This window comes from Nothobranchius furzeri, chromosome 9 (assembly GCF_043380555.1).
Source record: "Nothobranchius furzeri strain GRZ-AD chromosome 9, NfurGRZ-RIMD1, whole genome shotgun sequence".
Lineage (NCBI taxonomy): Eukaryota > Metazoa > Chordata > Actinopteri > Cyprinodontiformes > Nothobranchiidae > Nothobranchius > Nothobranchius furzeri.
In genome coordinates this window covers 6150246-6170121 of record NC_091749.1, presented here as the reverse complement: position 1 = coordinate 6170121, position 19876 = coordinate 6150246, and the positions used below count along the sequence as shown (strand labels likewise).

The window sequence follows — 19876 nt, the reverse complement described above, 5'->3', positions numbered from 1 at the left end:
CTTTCTCATAGCAGTCTCACATTCCATTCTAAGTGTTTGGATAGCTTTATAATATCCGGGAGTAATCGGAGCTCTGTTGATTTTCTTAGGTTCTTTCACTCGTCGCCATTCAACAAACGCACGATCGTTCGGTAAATTAAACCACGAGTGCACGTAAGTGATTTCAGACAGTCCCACTTGCCACCTGCCATTGAGATTGATGTGACGGGCTAGATCGGTTCTGTAACTGGCAATCGTGTTATTTTTAAACACTTCGTTACTGGAATTAGAGGGTAAAGTGATATAAAAACCCTCCTCTTGTCTCAGATCCATTTTTTTATTGTATCTGTTTTTAAACGTCGTGCAGGTCTGAGGCTTTAATCCAACTGGAAAATTTTTGAGGTCAGCCAAGCCATTTAACAAAAACTTGCTTCTGGCCTCTGTAAGTTCTGCGCTTTAAAATTTTTTCAACGTGGAAGGATCGTTCGGTCGATAAGTTTACTTTCTGCAATTCGGGTTCATAAAATGACCCTTCAATTTTTTCCCCATCAAAATCTTTGAGTTTATAAACCGGCGGTGCTCGATGAAGACACTGGTCCACTGTGAACAGCTCGAGCGTGAAACTCTGCTCATATTTTTTATCAAAAACACCTCTGAGTTTGGAAATTCTCACAACGTCACCCCTGTTAAACTTCATTTTCTTTGCAGGCTTCGGTGCGGTGGTCCCGTAAAGGTTGCAAAACACTTGCCATTGATTTTCCGTGTTAACTTCAAAGGGGGCCATTTTGATAGAAGTGTGGTAGCTATGATTATAACCTTTCACCAAATCTTGAATCACATCTATGTAGCGATGGGTGTTTTTGGCTGTGAAATATCTCCACATTCTACCTTTTAGAGTCCTGTTAAATCTCTCCACAACGCTGGCCTTTACGCTGCTGGCTGTGGCAAAATGCACAATTTCGTGTTTCTTCATGAGGGCTTCAAATTTCTTATTAAAAAATTCTTTACCGGAATCCGTTTGCAATTTTTTAGGGACACCGCTGTCTTTCAAAACTGAAGCAAAAGCTTCTGTAACATCTTTCCCCGATTTGTTTTTCAGGGCTCGTACATAGGCTTTCTTTGAAAATACATCTATGGCGGTTAATAGGTAATTAAAGCCGTCGTTTGATTTTGACAAGGCCTGCATGTCGCATAAGTCAGCTTGAAACTGTTTTAGCGGCCCTGAGACAAAAACCTTATTTCTCAGAAAATGAACTCTTGCAGGTTTGTGAAGTGTATAGGCGTCTTGTTCTGAGAGAAAATCGCGAGCCTTATCCGATGAAACTTTCTCCCCAATATCTTGTTGTAAACCGGTTCTAAACCTTTCCACACCACCGTAACTACCCTGATGTTCTGGTGTAAAATAAACCTTTTTCATTACCTCCTCCTCCATCTCTGATGAATGGTTGGCAAAAATGATGCATATTTGTTTTCATTAGTTCTTTTTATTTCATAAATTGTACACACAGTCTAATCAGAACTAAAATCTAACGACGCTACCGTCAGAAATAAAATCTAATCATACTGTAAAAAACAACAGTCATCAAATATAATCACACAGTCTAATCATACTGTAAAAACAGCAGTCGTCAAATATAATGAATAAAATCACACAGTCTAATCATACTGTCGTCAAATATAATCTAAACACTAGTCAGAACTAAAAACAGTCGTCAAATATAATAATAATAAAGTTGTAGAAGAGACCCTCCGCAGCTTGCTCACTCCATCACCACCCCGGACAGCGCGTCCAGGTCAGCTTTGGACAGGCGATCGTACACCGGAAAAATGTCTTTGTGAATGGGCATCACAGCCCTGAATCCGTGCAGCTGCGTCACAGCCATGGTGAACAGAATCTCAGTGTCCAGAGGCTGGAAGCCGTGCAGACTGAGAAAACTTTGAAGAGCCGGAATCAGTTTAGGTGTTAAAACCCTGCGAATAATGTCCGTAAAGTGAAAATCGTAAAATAATTCATTTTCAGCTACGTAAAGACATTCGTGTTGCCGTTGACTGGGGTGATCGATCTTGCATCCGTGGCAGATGGTTGGTAAGTGAGCTTTGATCGCCATGTTGACCAAGTGAAGAAGACCCATTTTCACACGGTCTACTTTGTCTTCTGAAAACACCCAGTCAGGCAGACGGTGAGGCTCCTCATCGGTGCTCTGGATGTCGAGGGGTTGCACATCCTCCTCCTCCTCATGACCTGGCGGCGGCTCAGGGTTTGATGTCACCAAAGGTGGATCAGCCCCATCGACCCAGGGCCTGAATGGTACGTTCTCCGGAACCTCCATGATGGTGGGGAGTCGTGATAGGTTATCCTCTGGAAAACACGGTGGCGCCGATGCGGGCCTCGGACTGCCGTTGTATCTCGGCGGTGGTGGTGATGGTAGCGATCTGGACCTCGGACTGGTGTTGTATCTCGGTGGTGATGAATCCGTTAGTACCCAGCTCGGTGGTGGGCTCCAAAGGTCTTTAAGGGTCGTCTGATTGTAGAACCCCGTCATGCTGATGCCTAGATCGTCTGGATGAAATGGCTTCTAACTGTAAGCTCTTTATAACTAGTGCTGGGTGGGGGGGCGTGGTATGATGCAACCTCCTCCTCCTCCTAAGGCAGGTCTTAGAACTCCAGCTTTTTTCGCACTGTCAGAATGTCGTTCCAACAGCGGCTGGTACGAAAAAGTGAAGTAATACGATCCTCCACTTCATTTATTTTTTCACACCAGGCTTCGAAAGGTACAACCTGTAGAAGGCGGTAAATTCCGCATACAGAATGCACATTCTCCAGCACAAAAAAGAGCTCAAATCCTCTCGCACGGACCGAGGCCTTGAACATCCACTCTCCATCCGCATCCTCTTCCCCCTCCCATGAAGCGCTGAATGCTGTCACAGCGTTCTGGATTTCATCCAACGTTGGAAGAGCTTGCGGCCCGCTGCGATTGACTGGCGGACGAGGTCTCTCATCATCATCTCTGTGCACCTTGCGTGGAACAGCCAGCCTGAGCACAGCCCAATCGTTGTAGGAGAGAACCGCTGGTGAGTTTGATAAATAGGATTTAAGAGGTTCCCCCTCAGCCACATCTTGGATTAAACACAGTTCCTTAGTGTCGTAGCTGAACCGGTACCCAAAACTACCGGAATAGCCGTAAGGTTCCAACTGCCATATTTGCTCCAAGATCTCTTTACCCCCGAAAGGAGGAACCTGCACTCTGCATATGTAGAATGTAGATTTGCGGGGAGCTCCAATTCCAGCCGGCATCTGATGTATAGCGATGGATTTTTCACAAAGCATGATTTTTGACAGCGGCGTATCCACGCTCTCTTCTTTCACTTTTTGAGTTGAAGTTGAAGCGTCGGATGTAGTAGGCACCTCTTCCTCGTGGCTTGGTGCTTCATGCATCTCCTCGTGGTTCATCATTTTTTCTTAGAGCTCGGCTTTTCAGCATTCGGACACGATCTGAGCTTTTAAAGAGTTATCCACTATAGGATTACACTCAGAAGGGAGGGGGCTGTGAGAACCACTGAGTAACACAATAAGAAACTTCACGCGCCATTACACACATTAGCCTATGACGTGGGGGATCATGGACATCTGGACGCTCAACAATACGCCATTGATGATGCGGCGTGGGGGGTCTAGGCCATCTGGACGATCAACAATACACATGTCCATTTGATTAATGATACGGAAGGGGGGGCAAAGATTGAACAATACACCTGTCCATTTGATTAATGATAGGAAAGGGGGGCAAGGTCAAGGGTCAAAATGAACAATAGGACTGAAAGGTCTAAAAGGTCAAAGAACAATAGACCTGTCAAAAAGTTTGACGAAAGGTATCTTATTATGTCTCTCAAGTCTTTCTAAAAGAACATTGTGATCAACTGTGTCAAAGGCAGCACTGAGATCTAACAAGACTAGAACAGACACAAGATTCTTATCTGAGGCCATGAGAATATCATTTGTAACTCTCACTAATGCAGTTTCAGTACTGTGATACTCTCTAAAACCAGACTGAAATTCCTCAAACAGATCATTAGTGTTTAAATGCTTACATACTTGGATGGCCACTATTTTCTCCAGGACTTTGGATAAAAATGGAAACTTAGATATTGGTCTGTAATTCATTGGGTCATCTGGATCCAGAGAAGGCTTCTTAAGTGAAGATTTGATTACAGCAACCTTAAAATCCTGTGGTACATATCCATTTACTAAGGATAGATTGATTATATCTAGAATGGGGGCAGTAACCAAAGGAAATGCATCTTTAAATAATTTGGTTGGGATTGGATCTAACATGCAAGTTGAAGGTTTAGATGAAGCTAATATTTTTGATAACTCTGAAAGCTCAACTGGATCAAAACGGTTCAAACACAGATGATGCTGATGCTGCCTCACTTACTGAGGAAGAAGAAATCGCTTTAAGGATTATGCTAATTATTTTGTTTCTAATAGAATTAATTTTACTTGTAAAAAATCCCATAAAATCGAGGGCTGAGGGCTAAGGGAATAGATGGTTCAGAGCTGTGATTCTGTGTAAGTTTGGCAACTGTACTGAAAATAAATTTAGGATTATTCTTATTCTCCTCAATTAACGCTGAGAAATAAGCAGTTCTAGTTTTTCGAAGCTTATTTTTATAAAGCACAAGACTATTTTTCCAGGATAAGTAGGACTCCTCCTGGTGTGTAGAGCACCATGTTCTCTCCAATTTTCTAGAGTTTTGTTTTAAGGCTCGTAAATGAGAATAAAACCAGGGAGCCAACTTCCTGTCCCTAATTACCTTCTTTTTTAAAGGGGCAACATCATCTGATGCCACACGTAAAGAGAAAGTAACATTATGATCTAAGGCATCAATTTGTGAGGGGCTAGAATTGAAACTATTGCCCTCTGCTACGTTCCTCTGAGATGCCGAAGATAGTAGAGATGAGCTGGATGCTCATTTCAGATGAGTATTCGGTACGGATAAAGCATTTTTGATGAACACGAGCATGAAACGAGTAAACCTCGTAAATATCTGTAATCGTGCTGAAGGAAAATCCTCATTGGGTAACTGACTGTCTTCACGCTCTGTGATTGGCCAGTCACATAGAGCGCACGCCCCTCCCAACACACAAAACTCTCCAGCCGGCCGGGAGCGCAGTCCATCCGGCTCATCTACGCACACACAGACAGTAACGGATCTCGCTGTGATTGCTTCACTGTTGCTCACGTTTCTTCAGTTTCCTAGGTTTTCTTCAGCTCGCCTCTTTTTCGGTTGAATATTTAAAGTTACTTTTTTCGTAACTTACATGGTGCATTTCTAGCATCTCTCCTTCAGCCTTATCGCTGCCTCTCCCGACTCCAACCAGGCCCATCATCCTAGATAGCTTTGCTCCTGTTTCTTTGCCTGAGTTAACCAAACTAGTTAACTCTATGAAGACCTCTGCATGCCCCCTCGACATCTTACCTTCATCTTTGTTTAAAAGTGCTTTTCTGTCCATTGGTCCCAGCGTGCTCTCTATAATTGATGCTTCTCTGGTTTCTGGTCAGGTCCCTGCTTACTTTAAGAACGCTGTAATCCACCCGCTTCTTAAAAAACCGAGTCTCGATCCCTCTCTCCATAGCAGCTTCAGACCCATCTCTAAACTTCCGTTCATCTCCAAGATCTTGGAAAAGGTTGTGGCTAAATAACTCACAGCTGCTCTTGATGAACATAACATCTATGATAGCTTCCAGTCAGGTTTTCGTAGAGCTCATTCTACTGAAACAGCTCTTCTTAGGGTCTCTAATGACCTTCTGACTCACAGTGATGCAGGGGACTGTTCTGTTCTGGTCCTGCTGGACCTGACTGCAGCCTTTGACACTGTTGACCATCACCTGCTACTGGAGAGGCTGAGAGACTGGGTAGGCCTATCAGGATCTGCTCTGGAGTGGTTCTCCTCTTATCTTTCTGAGCGCTCCTTTTCTGTGGCCGTCTCCAAGTTTAGGTCCTCCACCACCTCTCTTACCCATGGTGTCCCACAAGGTTCTGTGCTGGGGCCTCTACTCTTCCTCCTCTATCTGCTTCCTCTTTAGCACATCCTGAGCTCCTTCAAAGGAATCTCTTACCATCTTTATGCAGATGACATCCAACTGTACATCTCCTTTAAGCCCCATGAGATGTCTAAGCTGCAGCTGTTACACACCTGCTTAGACTCTATCAAAACCTGGATCGCTGGGAGCTTTCTTCAGCTGAATGAAGATAAGACTGAGATCCTCATCTGTGCCCCAGACAAGCTGGTTCCAAAAGTCAGAGACTCTCTTGGTCAGCTTGCTTCCCACACCAAACCTTCCGTCAGGAATCTTGGCGTGACCTTTGACCCAGCTCTCACCCTGGATTCTCATGTCAATTCTCTTGTTCGTTCATCCTTCTTCCATCTCAGGAACATTGCTAAGCTGAGTCCCATTCTGTCTCGCTCTGAACTTGAGACAGTTCTCCACACCTTCATCTCCTCACGCTTAGACTACTGTAACTCTCTTTTCACGTGTCTGAGCTGAACCTCCCTGAACCGTCTACAGGTGGTTCAGAATGCCTGTGCTCAGCTTCTGACCAAGTCCTCCTAACACACCCACATCACCCCGCTTCTCCTCCAGCTTGACTGGCTGCCAGTCAACTTCAGGGTTCATTTCAAGATCCTAGTTCTGGTCTATAGGGCCTTACTTGGACAAGCACCATCTTACATTCTTAGCCCCTACACCCCCAGCAGGTCCCTGAGGTCCAGTGATCAAAGCCTACTGGTTGTGCAGCACCAGGCTAAAGACCAAAGGTGACAGATCATTTGCTGCTGTGGCCCCCAGACTCTGGAACTCTCTCTCCCCCTGAGCCTGAGATCAGTGGACTCAGTGGTCTCCTTCAAAAAGCAGCTGAAGACTCACTTGTTCAAGCTGGCTTTTGTATGACCTTCTTCACCACTCTCTCTTTATTCTGCTCTCCCCACCTATTCCACCTTCCTCAGGATCCACTGATTTCCCTCTTTCCTATTCACTCTCTCTTAACATTTTTTCTTTTAAATCACAATTGCTTATTCTTGCTCATTTGAAATATTTTTTTTAAACATTTTCGAAATGCTTTTTTATATTTTTCCAATTTTTATATTTTTGTTTTTGTTTTTGTGAAGCGCCTCATGATTTTTATCTTGAGAGGCGCTATAGAAATGATATTTTCTTCTTCTTCTTCATTTGACAAGACAGAGCTGACATGCTGCATCAGTCACTTACTACCTCCGCTCCAATCGGGTTTTTTATTTTTTTAACTCCTTCTCTCTCCCTCTTACCCTCTCTATGTCTCTCAGACACACACACCTTAATCAACATTGTTTTGTTTAACTTTATGTGGGGCAAAATTCCGAGAATGTTAAGAAAAAAATCAGTTCAATCAAATTAAAATAAAAAATATATATGAAGTTGTGTCTGGTTCTAGCATTTCATATTTCCTAGTTCCTACTGCATGAGTTCAGATGTATTAATCCATTCACTTAAATATTAATGTTCTGATTTTATTGAAACACTTGTTCTGTAATAGTTCCTTTACTATTGTGATCAAACATATTTAATCTCAATTCTGAGGCTGCTCTGTAAATAGTTTTCAAATAAATACTATACATATCAACTTCTGATCATTCCATATCAATTTCAGACTTAAAATAATATATTGATGTAAACCACACCCACTTCCGGTTAAACCACGCCCACTTCCGGGGTATGCCACGCCCATTCCGAGTACAGATACAGATAATTTAGTTGGTTGAACAGAAACAGATACAGATACAGATAGAGGTGTACTCGCTAATCCCTAGAAGATAGTAAAGATGGAACAGTTGATTTAAAAGATGCAACAGCATTGTCAGATAGACACCGACCATAGTGAAATTTACTTTCATCTCTCGAGAACTCAGTTATAAAAAAGTCAAAGGTCTGAGACATTTATCTGTTCTGACAGACAAATGTCAGATCTTTATACTGGTAAGAAATGTATTATCAAACATACTCACTTAGATAATTATTCAGTCAGAGTTACATCATATAATCCATTCGTTTCACTGAAAAAGGAGCAGGCAGAACTATGAACTTGTTTAGCCCGTCCAAGTAGCATGGAATAAAAATGAATATGTTAAGATGAGTTTTTAAATATGTCTCTCTGGAACAATAGACTATTGTCCTGAGGCTTGCACAATGGCATGCTTAGCAGCTAGCTAGTGAGCTAACGTCTGGTTAAAACCAACTTAAAAGTGGCTTAACTTACAGATTAACTTAGATAACATAAAATATACCATAAATCCTCTAATATTTGCCTGTATTTAATTAACGGCCGGGTATCACATTTTGGCCGGTGTCGGAGTCGGCGGAGGTGAATAATGGCCGTTTTTTTATTGTGGCCGGGTGGAATGTGGTAACAAGCAAGTACGGGGGGCGGTTGTGTCATCCGCCTCACTTTTGATTTGCCAGTGATAGACCGCGAGGGTAACTTTAACTGTGCGGAGACGAAGAGGAGGCGAAAATTTGATATCAAGTTCAAAGACAACGTGCTGATTATGCTGCAGAACACTCTGGGGAGCAGTAGCGGGGGTTGTATGAACTAGTCACTAGTCGACTTCACCGCTCTATAGTGACTTTTTATGCCTCTCATCGACTAGTCGCTGTCACGTGATAATGACCGGCAAGATGCAGTCCTCAGAAAAGACATCAGCCTGCTGTCAGCAGGTGACAAGCTCCTGCACGTCGGGAGGCAACGCACTGTGCCAGAGCATCGGTACTGACAGCCGCCATAAAACGGACATTTAACCAAATTGTGACCTTTACCCTCTTGCAATTTAACCTTCCCCTCACCCCCATCCTAACCTTAACCAGCTTGCGCATGCAAAGCTCTGATTGTTGACGCGCTCCAGACATCTGTGTCCTGAGCACGGCCACAGTAACATTATCAAATCAGGTGTCGCCACCTCAAAAACTAATTTAACACGCGATCGTTCATGTCGGCTCATTTTCTTTTATGTTTTCTGTCTTTTATTCTTTTATTTGTGCCTGATGCGTTTCGCTGCTGTGGATCGGGGCGCATCACCTGTTTTGTCCTCGGTGACGCACCTAACTGATGTGGCTGGCAAGCAGCGCGCACTCCACTGTTTTTGCGGTCGGTAGATCTTTTAGAACTGCAGTTCAAAGGTAACTCATGAGGTGAATATATATGAACCCATGTAGCAGTTTTTCTTTAGGATTGAGAGGAGATGCAGGAAGATAATAAACAGACAGGACAGAAAAATTGTCGAATAAAAACAAGTTAGTTTTTGTACCTGCTGGTTGCAACAAACAGACACCATTGAAGGTCATCAGAAGTGAGGAACAGAAAATGAAATAATTATTTTAATGTTTAGAGAGCAGCAGGAACTCCGAGAGGCTGCAGGCGCATCAGTGAGTTTGCGGCCGCTGCGCAGGGGGAGGGGGGAGATGGCTGAAGTAGAAACTACCGTTGTTAAAAGAAATGTGTTTAACTTTGAAAATGTGGGCGCAGTTTTAATTGTCAAAAACTCCAGCGAACCAACCGAACTCAAATGGAAATTGAGGCCTGCCTCTAATTCTGGTCCTCCTTCCAATAAAGGCCTGGAGCTTGATGAGCTTGAGTCGAATACAGACCCGGGCCTGTATTAGAGGATTTACGTTATGATCAATACTTACTTTAGATCCTTAGTAGACATGACATACAGCAGAATAACGTGTTTGGGGCTCAAAACTCATGTTGTTGACGGAGGTGGGGAAAAAATAAAGTCTTGGAGGCTATGTCACTTCCGGGTCACTGAACTGTCACTCAAGAGAAACCACTGTCCCATGGGAGAGGACTTCTCAGAAGTCCCACCCACCCAAAAGGGTTGTGTGTGGTATTGCCTGCCCTCCCGGACGAAAACAAAGTGACTTTATTCGAGAAGTTACATTTTGTTGTGAGCAAATGCACTTCATACATTTGGTGGCGGCTGTACAAAAGGCCCCATAGTTGTGAGTTCTCCTTTCTATTCTGCTCAGTTGTTCACCTGTAGTTGCTTAGAGTGACCTGTAGAGGTCACCCCACCATTTTGGATGGGAGAGGTTTTGGACAGGTGGATACGTGGGTGAGATCTATATGAGTGTGTTCGCTCCCGCTTACCAGCAGAGAAGTGGTCATTTTGTGAGAAGTGTGCGTTACTGAGCAACGTAAGTCTGTGATGTGTGAGGATGTACGGATAAAATGTGTTTGTGACTGTAATCGAAGTTAGAGGGAAATGACGATATTTCTGTTTGTGTCGCTAGCGAGTGCTAAGCCCCAAACATGGCAAAAAAAATGATAATTTCCCTTGCCAAAAATTGATTACAGTGTCCTGGTTACCTGTAAAGGGTTAAATTGACCTAAATATTACTTTATTTATTATCTCTTGATGTTATTAGTCCCATCACAGGATGCTGGGTCTCTTCCACATTCATAAACACCCCTTTCTGTATTACTTTCTGTAAAGTAATATTTAGGTCAATTTAACCCTTTGATAGAATATTCAAATACTAAAATATCTGATAGCTGCTGCCCTAAAAATCCTGTTGAAAGCTCAATGTAGAAATTCTTGGTTTGGTAACCATAGGAACACAAACCTCAGTAAACTCCATATGTGTGTGTGTGTGTGTGTGTGTGTGTGTGTGTGTGTGTGTGATTTTCTATAGTTTTGGACTAAATCAAAGCATATTAGTGACTTCAGTTGAAAGAAATTACAAACCAGCCTGGCTTATTATTTATTAACACGACTGTCACATATATTTCTGGCCTAGCAGGTCCTGTTTAAACTTACAATCACTGCAAAACTTTATTTTTCTTTTATTTCTGTTTAACTTACACATCACTTTTCCTTTTCTACCCGTGGTTAGTGTTTTTTCTCTTTTTGTCCAAATCCCTCCTAGATGAGGATGCACCTCCTCTGTAGTTCTGCTTAGTCATGCTCAGGAATGGTGTGCATTAGTGGTTTGGAGCAGGGCGGTGACTGAAGGCTGCATGTGATTGGCTGGGCGAAGGGAGGCGGGCTATTTTCAGTTAAACATCTGGAGTTGTTTTACTCCACTCAGTCTTTCACAAACTTGGTGAAGCTGATGAAGAGCAAAGACAATAAAATGTCCTTCATTGAAGTGGATGCAGATTGTGATTTCTCTTTCCAGAACCTTCCTTATGGAGTTTTCTCCACGGCTAATAATGTAAGTGTTTCTATTTTTCACAAATAGAGAATCTGAGGGACCAAAGTTCAAAGTTCATGATCCTGATTATTGGCTTTTCGCTTTGTTTTGATAAAGATGTGAGTTGATGGGTGAAAGATGCATAAAAGAGGCTACACAATTAAAGATGCAATAAAAACATCTGTCAGCGACAGGGCTGTGAGGTGCTGCAGGAAGGCTGAAGGTCTGAGACCTTCCTCACCTGATGACCCCTGCAGCTCCCTATCAGCCTGAAGTACATACATGTTAGAGTTCACTGAAATGGTAAAACGTCACTTATCGGTGACCAGAGAGAGATCCAAAAACATCTGCATGTTTCATTTGAAGCTCACACCAGAAACGTGTCCCGAGTCACGGAGACCAACCTCAAGTGCTTTCATCTGTAAACGCTGCCCAGGTTGACCTGCATGACATGATTCTGTCCCACCTCACAGTGTGTCAGTGACTGGTGTGTTGTAAAGCACCTTGGGGGGTTATACTCTAGAAGATGGTTAGGGTTCGGCACAAAGCATTCGCTAAAATGAATGGAAGTCAATGACGGTCCACACAACGAATGCTAGATTAGAGTGAGTGTGTGTGTGTGTACATTGGTTGTGTATTAACTCAGTAGTTACATTACCAGTCCACTAGTAGCACCACTCTGGTGTTGCTCCCACTGAGAGGCACCGAGCGGGGGTGCCCACACCAATTGCCCCCCATCTTGATGCCTGTATGTTGGGGTTTACCACGATGAATAAGAGGGTAACTACCCTCCGTCTACCTGTGGGGGGACAGGCCCTGACTGTGGTTTGTGCTTATGCACCAGTCAGCACTTCAGACTACCCACATTTTTGAGACCTTTGAGCAGGGGGCTGGAGAAACACCCTCGTTGTGCTGGGGCCCTTTAACGCTCATGTGAGCAACGACAGTGAGAGCTGAAGAGGTGTGTTCGGGATTAACGGCCCCTCTGTTCTGAATTCGAGGGGTGTTTTGCATGTGGGGCAACAGTGGCACAGGAGTCATATTGTCATATTCTGTTCAAAAAGGAGTAAGAGGAAGCAGGTGCTTATTAAATCCTTTTAGGCCGGCCCAAAAAAAAATAAAAATAAAATGCAGTTTTAAGCAGTTTTTCAGAGTTTTCATATTTCAACAACAGAATGACAGCAAAAGTACTAACATTTTTAGAACCATTAGTTTACTTTGAATATTTTTTCAATGGGATGTTGTTTTTAGTGGAAAATTTATTTAAAGAGCAAGTCACCCTCTGCAGAGTCTTACTCCACTCCCGCTTCCCATTTGAAAAATGCAACAAATGCTGTTGCCTGGCAGATCGAGAGGGCGGAGCCACTAACAAGTACACACACAGGCTCGCAACAACATTGTGACATCATAATGTACCAGCTAAAGTCATAGTGTATCTCTTAGCCAATAGCGATGGCATATTTCAATTCAAATGCAGTGCAGAGTTTTTACTTGACGACTGTGCACCACTGACAGTTTTAGGCAGAATATTTAAATATGGACTAAGATGCACTAAAGTGCCAAATTATTAACTCCACGTCTACAGCACGATTAAACACTCATTTATAGAAATGATCAGCAAACAAAAGTAGATTTGGGGGTGACTTGCTCTTCAAGCTATTTTTTGCCATTTAGTCTTCTTAATTTATAAATGAAAAGTTTATTTCTTTTCCAAAATGACAACAAATCTGTCAGAAAATATTCAAGGGAGAAAAAAAACATCACTTACTGTAAAGGCATTGGCCAGGCTCGGCATTAGAATAGTAAAAAATCAGTATAACTACACTTTACCATCTATATAAACATGTACTGGGTTCAGTTTTTTATTTTGTTAAGGACTTTTGTCATAAATCATTACAGAAAATCCAAATCCTCTCCTCCAGACAGTGAAGAACTGTGTTTTGCATACGTCACTCCAGCACGTAAAACAAGCTAGCTTAACTGTATTTGTGTGTATTTTAAGAAAGTGACCTGAGGGTGTGTTCAAACTACAGGGGGATCACTCTCCTCAGCCTCCCTGGAAAGGTTTACTCCAAGCTACTGGAGAGGAGGGTCCGATCGATAGTTGAATCTCAGATAGAGGAGGAGCAATGTGGTTTTCGTCTTGGCCGTGCAACTGTGGACCAGCTCTATACCCTTGCAAGGGTGATGGAGGGGGCATGGGAGTTTGCCCAACCAATCCACATGTGTTTTGTGGATTTGGAGAAGGCTTATGACCTTGTCCCAAGGGGCACCCTGTGGGGGACGCTCCAGGAGTATGGGGTGGGTGGCTTTCTGTTAAGGGCCATTCAGTCCCTTTACCAGAGGAGCGTGAGTTTGGTCCGCATAGCCGGTAGTAAGTCGGACCTGTTCCCGGTGAGGGTTGGACTCCGCCAGGGCTGCCCTTTGTCACCGGTTCTGTTCAATACCTTTATGGACAGAATTTCTAGGTGCGGCCGTGGTGTGAAGTGTGTCGAGTTTGGTGGCAGGAGAATCTCGTCTCTGCTTTTTGCGGATGATGTGGTCCTCCTAGCTTCATCCAGCTCTGACCTTCAGCTCTTGCTGGGTAGGTTCGCGGCCGAGTGTGAAGCGGCTGGGATGAGGATCAGCACCTCCAAATCTGAGACCATGGTTCTCGACCGGAAAAGGGTGGCTTGCCAACTCCGGGTCGGGGGAGAGGTCCTACCTCAAGTGGAGGAGTTTAAGTATCTCGGGGTCTTGTTCACGAGTGAGGGTAGGAGGGATTAGGAGGTTGATTTGCAGACTGGTGCTGCATCAGCAGTGATGCGGGTGTTATATCGGTCTGTTTTGGTGAACAAATTTACTAGTCAATCTACGTTCCTACCCTCACCTATGGTCACGAGCTTTGAGTAGTGACCAACAGAATGAGATTGCAGATACAAGCGGCCGAAAGGATTTTTCTCAGCAGGGTGGCTGGGCTCTTCCTTAGGGATAGGGTGAGAAGCTCAGTCATCCGGGAAGAGCTGGCAGTAGACACATCGAGAAAAGACAGTTGAGGTGGCTCGTACATTTGGTCAGGATGTCTCCTGGAAGCCTCCCTGTTGAGGTTTTCTGGGCACGTCCAACCGGGAGACCTAAAGTGAGACCCAGGACACACTGGAGGGACTATCTCTTGCCTGGCCAGGGAACGCCTCGAGGTTCCCCTGGAAGATCTGGCCCAACTGCCTAGGGAGAGGGAAGTCTGGGCCTCTCGACTTAGGCTTTTGCACCTGCGACCCGACTCCGGATAAGCAGAAGAGAATGGGTTGATGGATCGGGTCAACTCCGTCTGTCCTTGTGGGCCTGCTGGAGAGCCCTCGCAAAGACGGATAATGGTGATGCGTGTCTCCGCACAAAAGCATAAACTAGGCTTTAGGGTTCACCTTTCCAGCACCCGTAATGCAGCTTTGAATCTCAGTCCTAAGCAGTTTTAGTCTAGGTCATACCTTCCTGCACCTAATACACAAAACTCCCTGACAATAGAGGCTAACAACTCCTCAGGTGGCAGGAGTATTAAGAGTATGTTCTGCTTATTAAGCAACAATAGACAGACAAAGCTCCTCACGTGAGAAGCGGAAACTTCTTCAAGAAACCAAAGTCCAGTGGCTTTCATTTGAACCCCTTTGGACTTGCACATATTGTACACGAGAACAGTCATTTTATTTCTTTTACGTCTAACTGTCTTTTTTAAAATTTTTATTTAGTTTGTTTTTATCTTATCTGTCGGTGTAAAGCTACTTATGTGTCTGTTGGTGCTGCCTCTTGTCCAGATCTTTGTATATCAGAATGGGTTCTGAATCAACTCATCTGGTTAAATAAAGGTTAAATAAGCAATCAAGTTGACACTTCAGCAGTGTCACGTGATCAGAGAAGCTTACGTTGATTGGCTCAAAGCCACTCAACTTGATCAAGTGATGATTGCTTATGTTTGGTTCAGCAGGAATTCCCCTCATTTGTTGTTTATCTTGAAATGTCTATTATGAAATTCAGTTGTTGAAATTTTGCAGCTGAATTTTTACTAGTATATATGTAGGAGCCAATATTGTTTTGGTTTAGATTATCTTATGGTCTAAGTTTATTTTGATAATGTTTTATGTACATTTCAGTTTATTGCACTATGGTTTGTATTTCCTTTGACCACTGGTGGCACTGCGGAGCCTATAAAGGTGTTGAGGTGGCAGTGCACTGGCGTTTTCTGGGTGACGGGAGGTCACACGGTTTTTACCGCTTCGTTTGGTTCCATATGCCACATCTAATTTGCCGTTATAATTTTCATCATTTACATAAACCTGGACAAGAAATAGCCATTGTGGACCCAGCTTGTGATCATCATCATATTCAATAAATGGGACAATAAACCCAAACCCGCTTTCTGCCTGGACAATATTGTTGAAGCGAGTCATTGCCTCCACCCGCACCCGAAGGTGACTAAAAGTGGGATTTGATAGTCACTACAATATATATATATATATATATATATATATATATATATATATATATATATATATATATATATATATATATATATGTATATGTATATGTATATATATATATATGTATATGTATATATATATATATATATATATATATATATATATTATATATATATATATAATATATATATATATATATATAATATATATATATATATATATATATATATATATATATATATATATAATTCCTGGTCTCCATACATTTGTTTGTTAATTTATGTTTTTGTGCATTTCCTCAGCCCAAACACAGAATCGGTGTTGCAATTGGGAAAGAGATTCTGGACCTGAGTGTTATAACATCTCTGTTTGTGGGACCTGTGATGTCCAGACACCAGGATGTTTTTGACCAGGTAAGTTGAGTAGCCAGCCATTTTACAGGACATCTGCAGTTGTTATTACACTACCAACATTATTAAAACTACCCACCTGTGGAGGAATACAATGACGACACAGGAGTTAGGTTTGATCACATCTTGACTCCAACTGACACAGAACAGAACACAAGACAACACCCCCTCCATGGACACCCCCAAATGTGCCTCTCACATGTACACATGAACATGGGCTTCCTACCTGTGGTGGATGTGGGTGTTTTAACAGCCACACTCTTTCTAATGAGGAGGTTAAACACACACATTTCCTGTAGTTTAGCTCAGAAACGTTACTACCAGTCTGGTCCCTTTGTGTTTCTCTCACTGTGTTTGTCCTCTCCCCCTCCCTCTCCTGTTGCTAATTCAAACACCCTCCTCTGTGCAACGGTGTTACGTCAGTATTCCGGTTGGTTCCGTTTTTGAAATGCGTTTCTCTACCGCACCGCCAGAGCGGTAAAAACGCACATGCTCATTACAATCTCGCTCCCGTGGTGCGCTCTGGTTTTGGTTTAATACGAGCCACAGATCTACCGTATTTTCCGGACTGTAAGTCACACTTTTTTTCATAGTCTGGCTGGACCTGCGACTTATACTCCGGAGCGATTTATATACCAAATTATGTAGGCTATACCACGCTGCTTTGGACTGGCTCCGGACCAGGAATAAGCTCCCCTGCCCTGCTGGGAATTAAAGACGCACCGCCATCACCTGCTGGAAACTGTGGCGCGCTGCTGGGGGTTGGTTCCAGTCCAGGTTTCAGCTCCTCTGCCCCGCCATCACCTGCTGGAGCCTGTAGTGCGCTGCTGCGGGCCGGGCGGCTCCAACCCAGGAATGAGCTCCCCTGTCCCGCTGGGAGGGTTTCAAATACCGCCATCCTGGTGCGCTGCTGCGCCCGTGTTGTTTATTCTGTTATTGTTACCGGTACTTGTCTTTTAATGTGAAATTAAATTTCCCCCCAAAATGGGACTTATAGTCCAGTGGGACTTATATATGTTTTTTCTTCTTCATTATACATTTTATGGCTGGTGCGACTTATACTCCGGAGGGACTTATAGTTAGGAAACTACGGTACGTTGTGTTTATTCATGAAAACTTTGTAGAATGTAGTCACATTTAATAAACGCCTATAGAGCCTGCTCTCGTGTCACAATGACAGTTAATGGGATGAGCAGTTCCTGTCTAACGGGGACGTCGGGCAGAACCAGGACCCAGCTGGGGAAATTCCCGGTGGCCCTATTTGAGTTCGGTGTTTCCTGTTGTTTTTTCGGGCCGGTGTTACTCTGTAGATCATCCTGCTGCTGATGAGAGGATTTCTCCTGTCAGGACCAGGTGAGCTGCTGCCAACCCTAACCCAACAAGCTTCTGTTCACAGAAACACGTTTTAGCCCAGACTGTAGTGACCTGTTATTTATAGTTTTGTAATTAACCCTTTGATGCATAATGGTCACTACAGTGGACAGGTACTCAAAATTGTTATGTATTTGTTTTTGCTATTAAGCACAGCTGTTGAAGACTTTATTGCATTTGAGCCCCTCCATTTGGACTTCAGTAAGCCAAGCCAACATATTTCATGTTCTGAATGTACGCTGTCCACTGAGGTGGACATGTAATAAATTATTTGTGAATTATAAAATTTTACAAAAAATATTTGTTGAAATTTGTTTCATTCACACCTAAAGATGAATGAAAAAAAAGTTAAAAAATCATGATTGAAGATTTCATAATTCATGCATCAAAGGATTAATATTAAGTGAACGCACTAAACCCACAGGTGATGGAAAATAAGATTAAATAGCTCTGAATATTTTCTCCCACAGCTCAGCTCTGTTAGAAATAAGCAGATGTCTGCTTCAGCTGGATGATGTCACATATAAAAGTGTTCACAGATAACTGATCTTTAATGAAAAAAACAATGTGAATCATTTTTAATTTTAATATTGACTTTATTTCATTTCTAAGGTCTGGATGCCTGTGAACATTACTGAATGTTCTGATTGGTGTAAATAAAACATACACAGGTCCTTCTCAAAAAATTAGCATATTGTGATAAAGTTCATTATTTTCTGTAATGTACTGATAAATATGAGCCTTTCATATATATTAGATTCATTACACACAACTGAAGTAGTTCAAGCCTTTCTAATATTGATGATTTTTGCATACAGCTCATGAAAACCCAAAATTCCTCTAAAAAACTTGCATATCATGAAAAGGTTCTCTAAATGAGCTATTAACCTAATCATCTGAATCAACTAATTAACTCTAAACACCTGCAAAAGATTCCTGAGGCTTTTAAAAACTCCCAGCCTGGTTCATTACTCAAAACCACAATCATGGGTAAGACTGCCGACCTGACTGCTGTCCAGAAGGCCATCATTGACACCCTCAAGCAAGAGGGTAAGACACAGAAAGACATTTCTGAACGAATAGGCTGTTCCCAGAGTGCTGTATCAAGGCACCTCAGTGGGAAGTCTGTGGGAAGGAAAAAGTGTGGCACAAAACGCTGCACAACGAGAAGAGGTGACCGGACCCTGAGGAAGATTGTGGAGAAGGACCGATTCCAGACCTTGAGGGACCTGCGGAAGCAGCAGACTGAGTCTGGAGTAGAAACATCCAGAGCTACCGTGTACAGGCGTGTGCAGGAAATGGGCTACAGGTGTGGCATTCCCCAGGTCTAGCCACTTGTGAACCAGAAACAGCGGCAGAAGCACCTGACCTGGGCTACAGAGAAGCAACACCGGACTGTTGCTCAGTGGTCCAAAGTACTTTTTTTGGATGGAAGCAAATTTTGCTTGTCATTCGGAAATCAAAGTGCCAGAGTCTGGAGGAAGACTGGGCAGAGGGAAATGCCAAAAGGCCTGAAGTCCTGTGTCAAGTACCCACAGTCAGTGATGGTCTGGGGTGTCATGTCAGCTGCTGGTGTTGGTCCACTGTGTTTTATCAAGGGCAGGGTCAATGCAGCTAGCTATCAGGAGATTTTGGAGCACTTCATGCTTCCATCTGCTGAAAAGTTTTATGGAGATGAAGATTTCATTTTTCAGCACAACCTGGCACCTGCTCACAGTGCCAAAACCACTGGTAAATGGTTTACTGACCATGGCATTACTGGGCTCAATTGGCCTGCCAACTTAATGGCAGAGTGTGGGTGTGTAGAAGGTGGGAAGTGATCTAAAAACACCCGAGCACATTTCTAGGAAGAGTGTGTTTTATAAAGCAGGAGTTACATGCAGCCGTGTTCTCACAGTTTCATAGGTTGGAAAATTAATTTGATACAGTACAGGCCAAAAGATTAGACACACCTTCCACTTAAATGTGTTTTCTTTATCTTCATGACCATTTACAAAGGGGCCAACACCTTTGGGAACTCCTTCACGACTGTCGGAAAACCATCTCAGGTGACTGCCTCTTGAAGCTCATCAAGAGAAAGCCGAGTGTAAAGCAGTCATCAGAGCAAAGGGTGGCTATTTAGAAGAAAATAGAATAAAAAACATGTTTTCAGTTATTTCACCATTTTGGTTAAGTACGTAATCCTCATGTGTTCATTCATAGTTTTGATGCCTTCAGTGAGAGTCTCCCAATGTAAATGGTCATGAAGATAAAGACAACACATCTGATGAGAAGGTGTGTCCAAGCTTTTGGCCTGTACAGTATGTATATTTTTTTTGCTGAGCTTATGTAGGATTTTATAGAGATTCTAGGCTGTATAAGTCATTCTAAGTTGTATGAATGTGGCCCCTGGACTACTGATTTTAAACTTAACAGATCTTAACAGGTTCCGTTG

At 43.0% G+C, this 19876-nt stretch overlaps 1 protein-coding gene across 2 annotated transcripts in view; it reads left to right on the top strand.

Annotated features, from left to right (window-relative positions):
- The first annotated feature begins 11071 nt into the window (after nt 1-11071).
- The window catches only part of fah (fumarylacetoacetate hydrolase (fumarylacetoacetase)), a 58097-nt gene continuing 49292 nt past the window's right edge, over nt 11072-19876 (top strand). For both annotated transcript variants that reach the window (XM_054732458.2, XM_054732457.2), the window contains exons 1-2: nt 11072-11231; nt 15964-16074. In XM_054732458.2, coding sequence (XP_054588433.2) covers nt 11130-11231; nt 15964-16074 — 213 coding nt within the window. In that variant the 5' untranslated portion in view covers nt 11072-11129. The remainder of the gene's footprint in view (nt 11232-15963; nt 16075-19876) is intronic.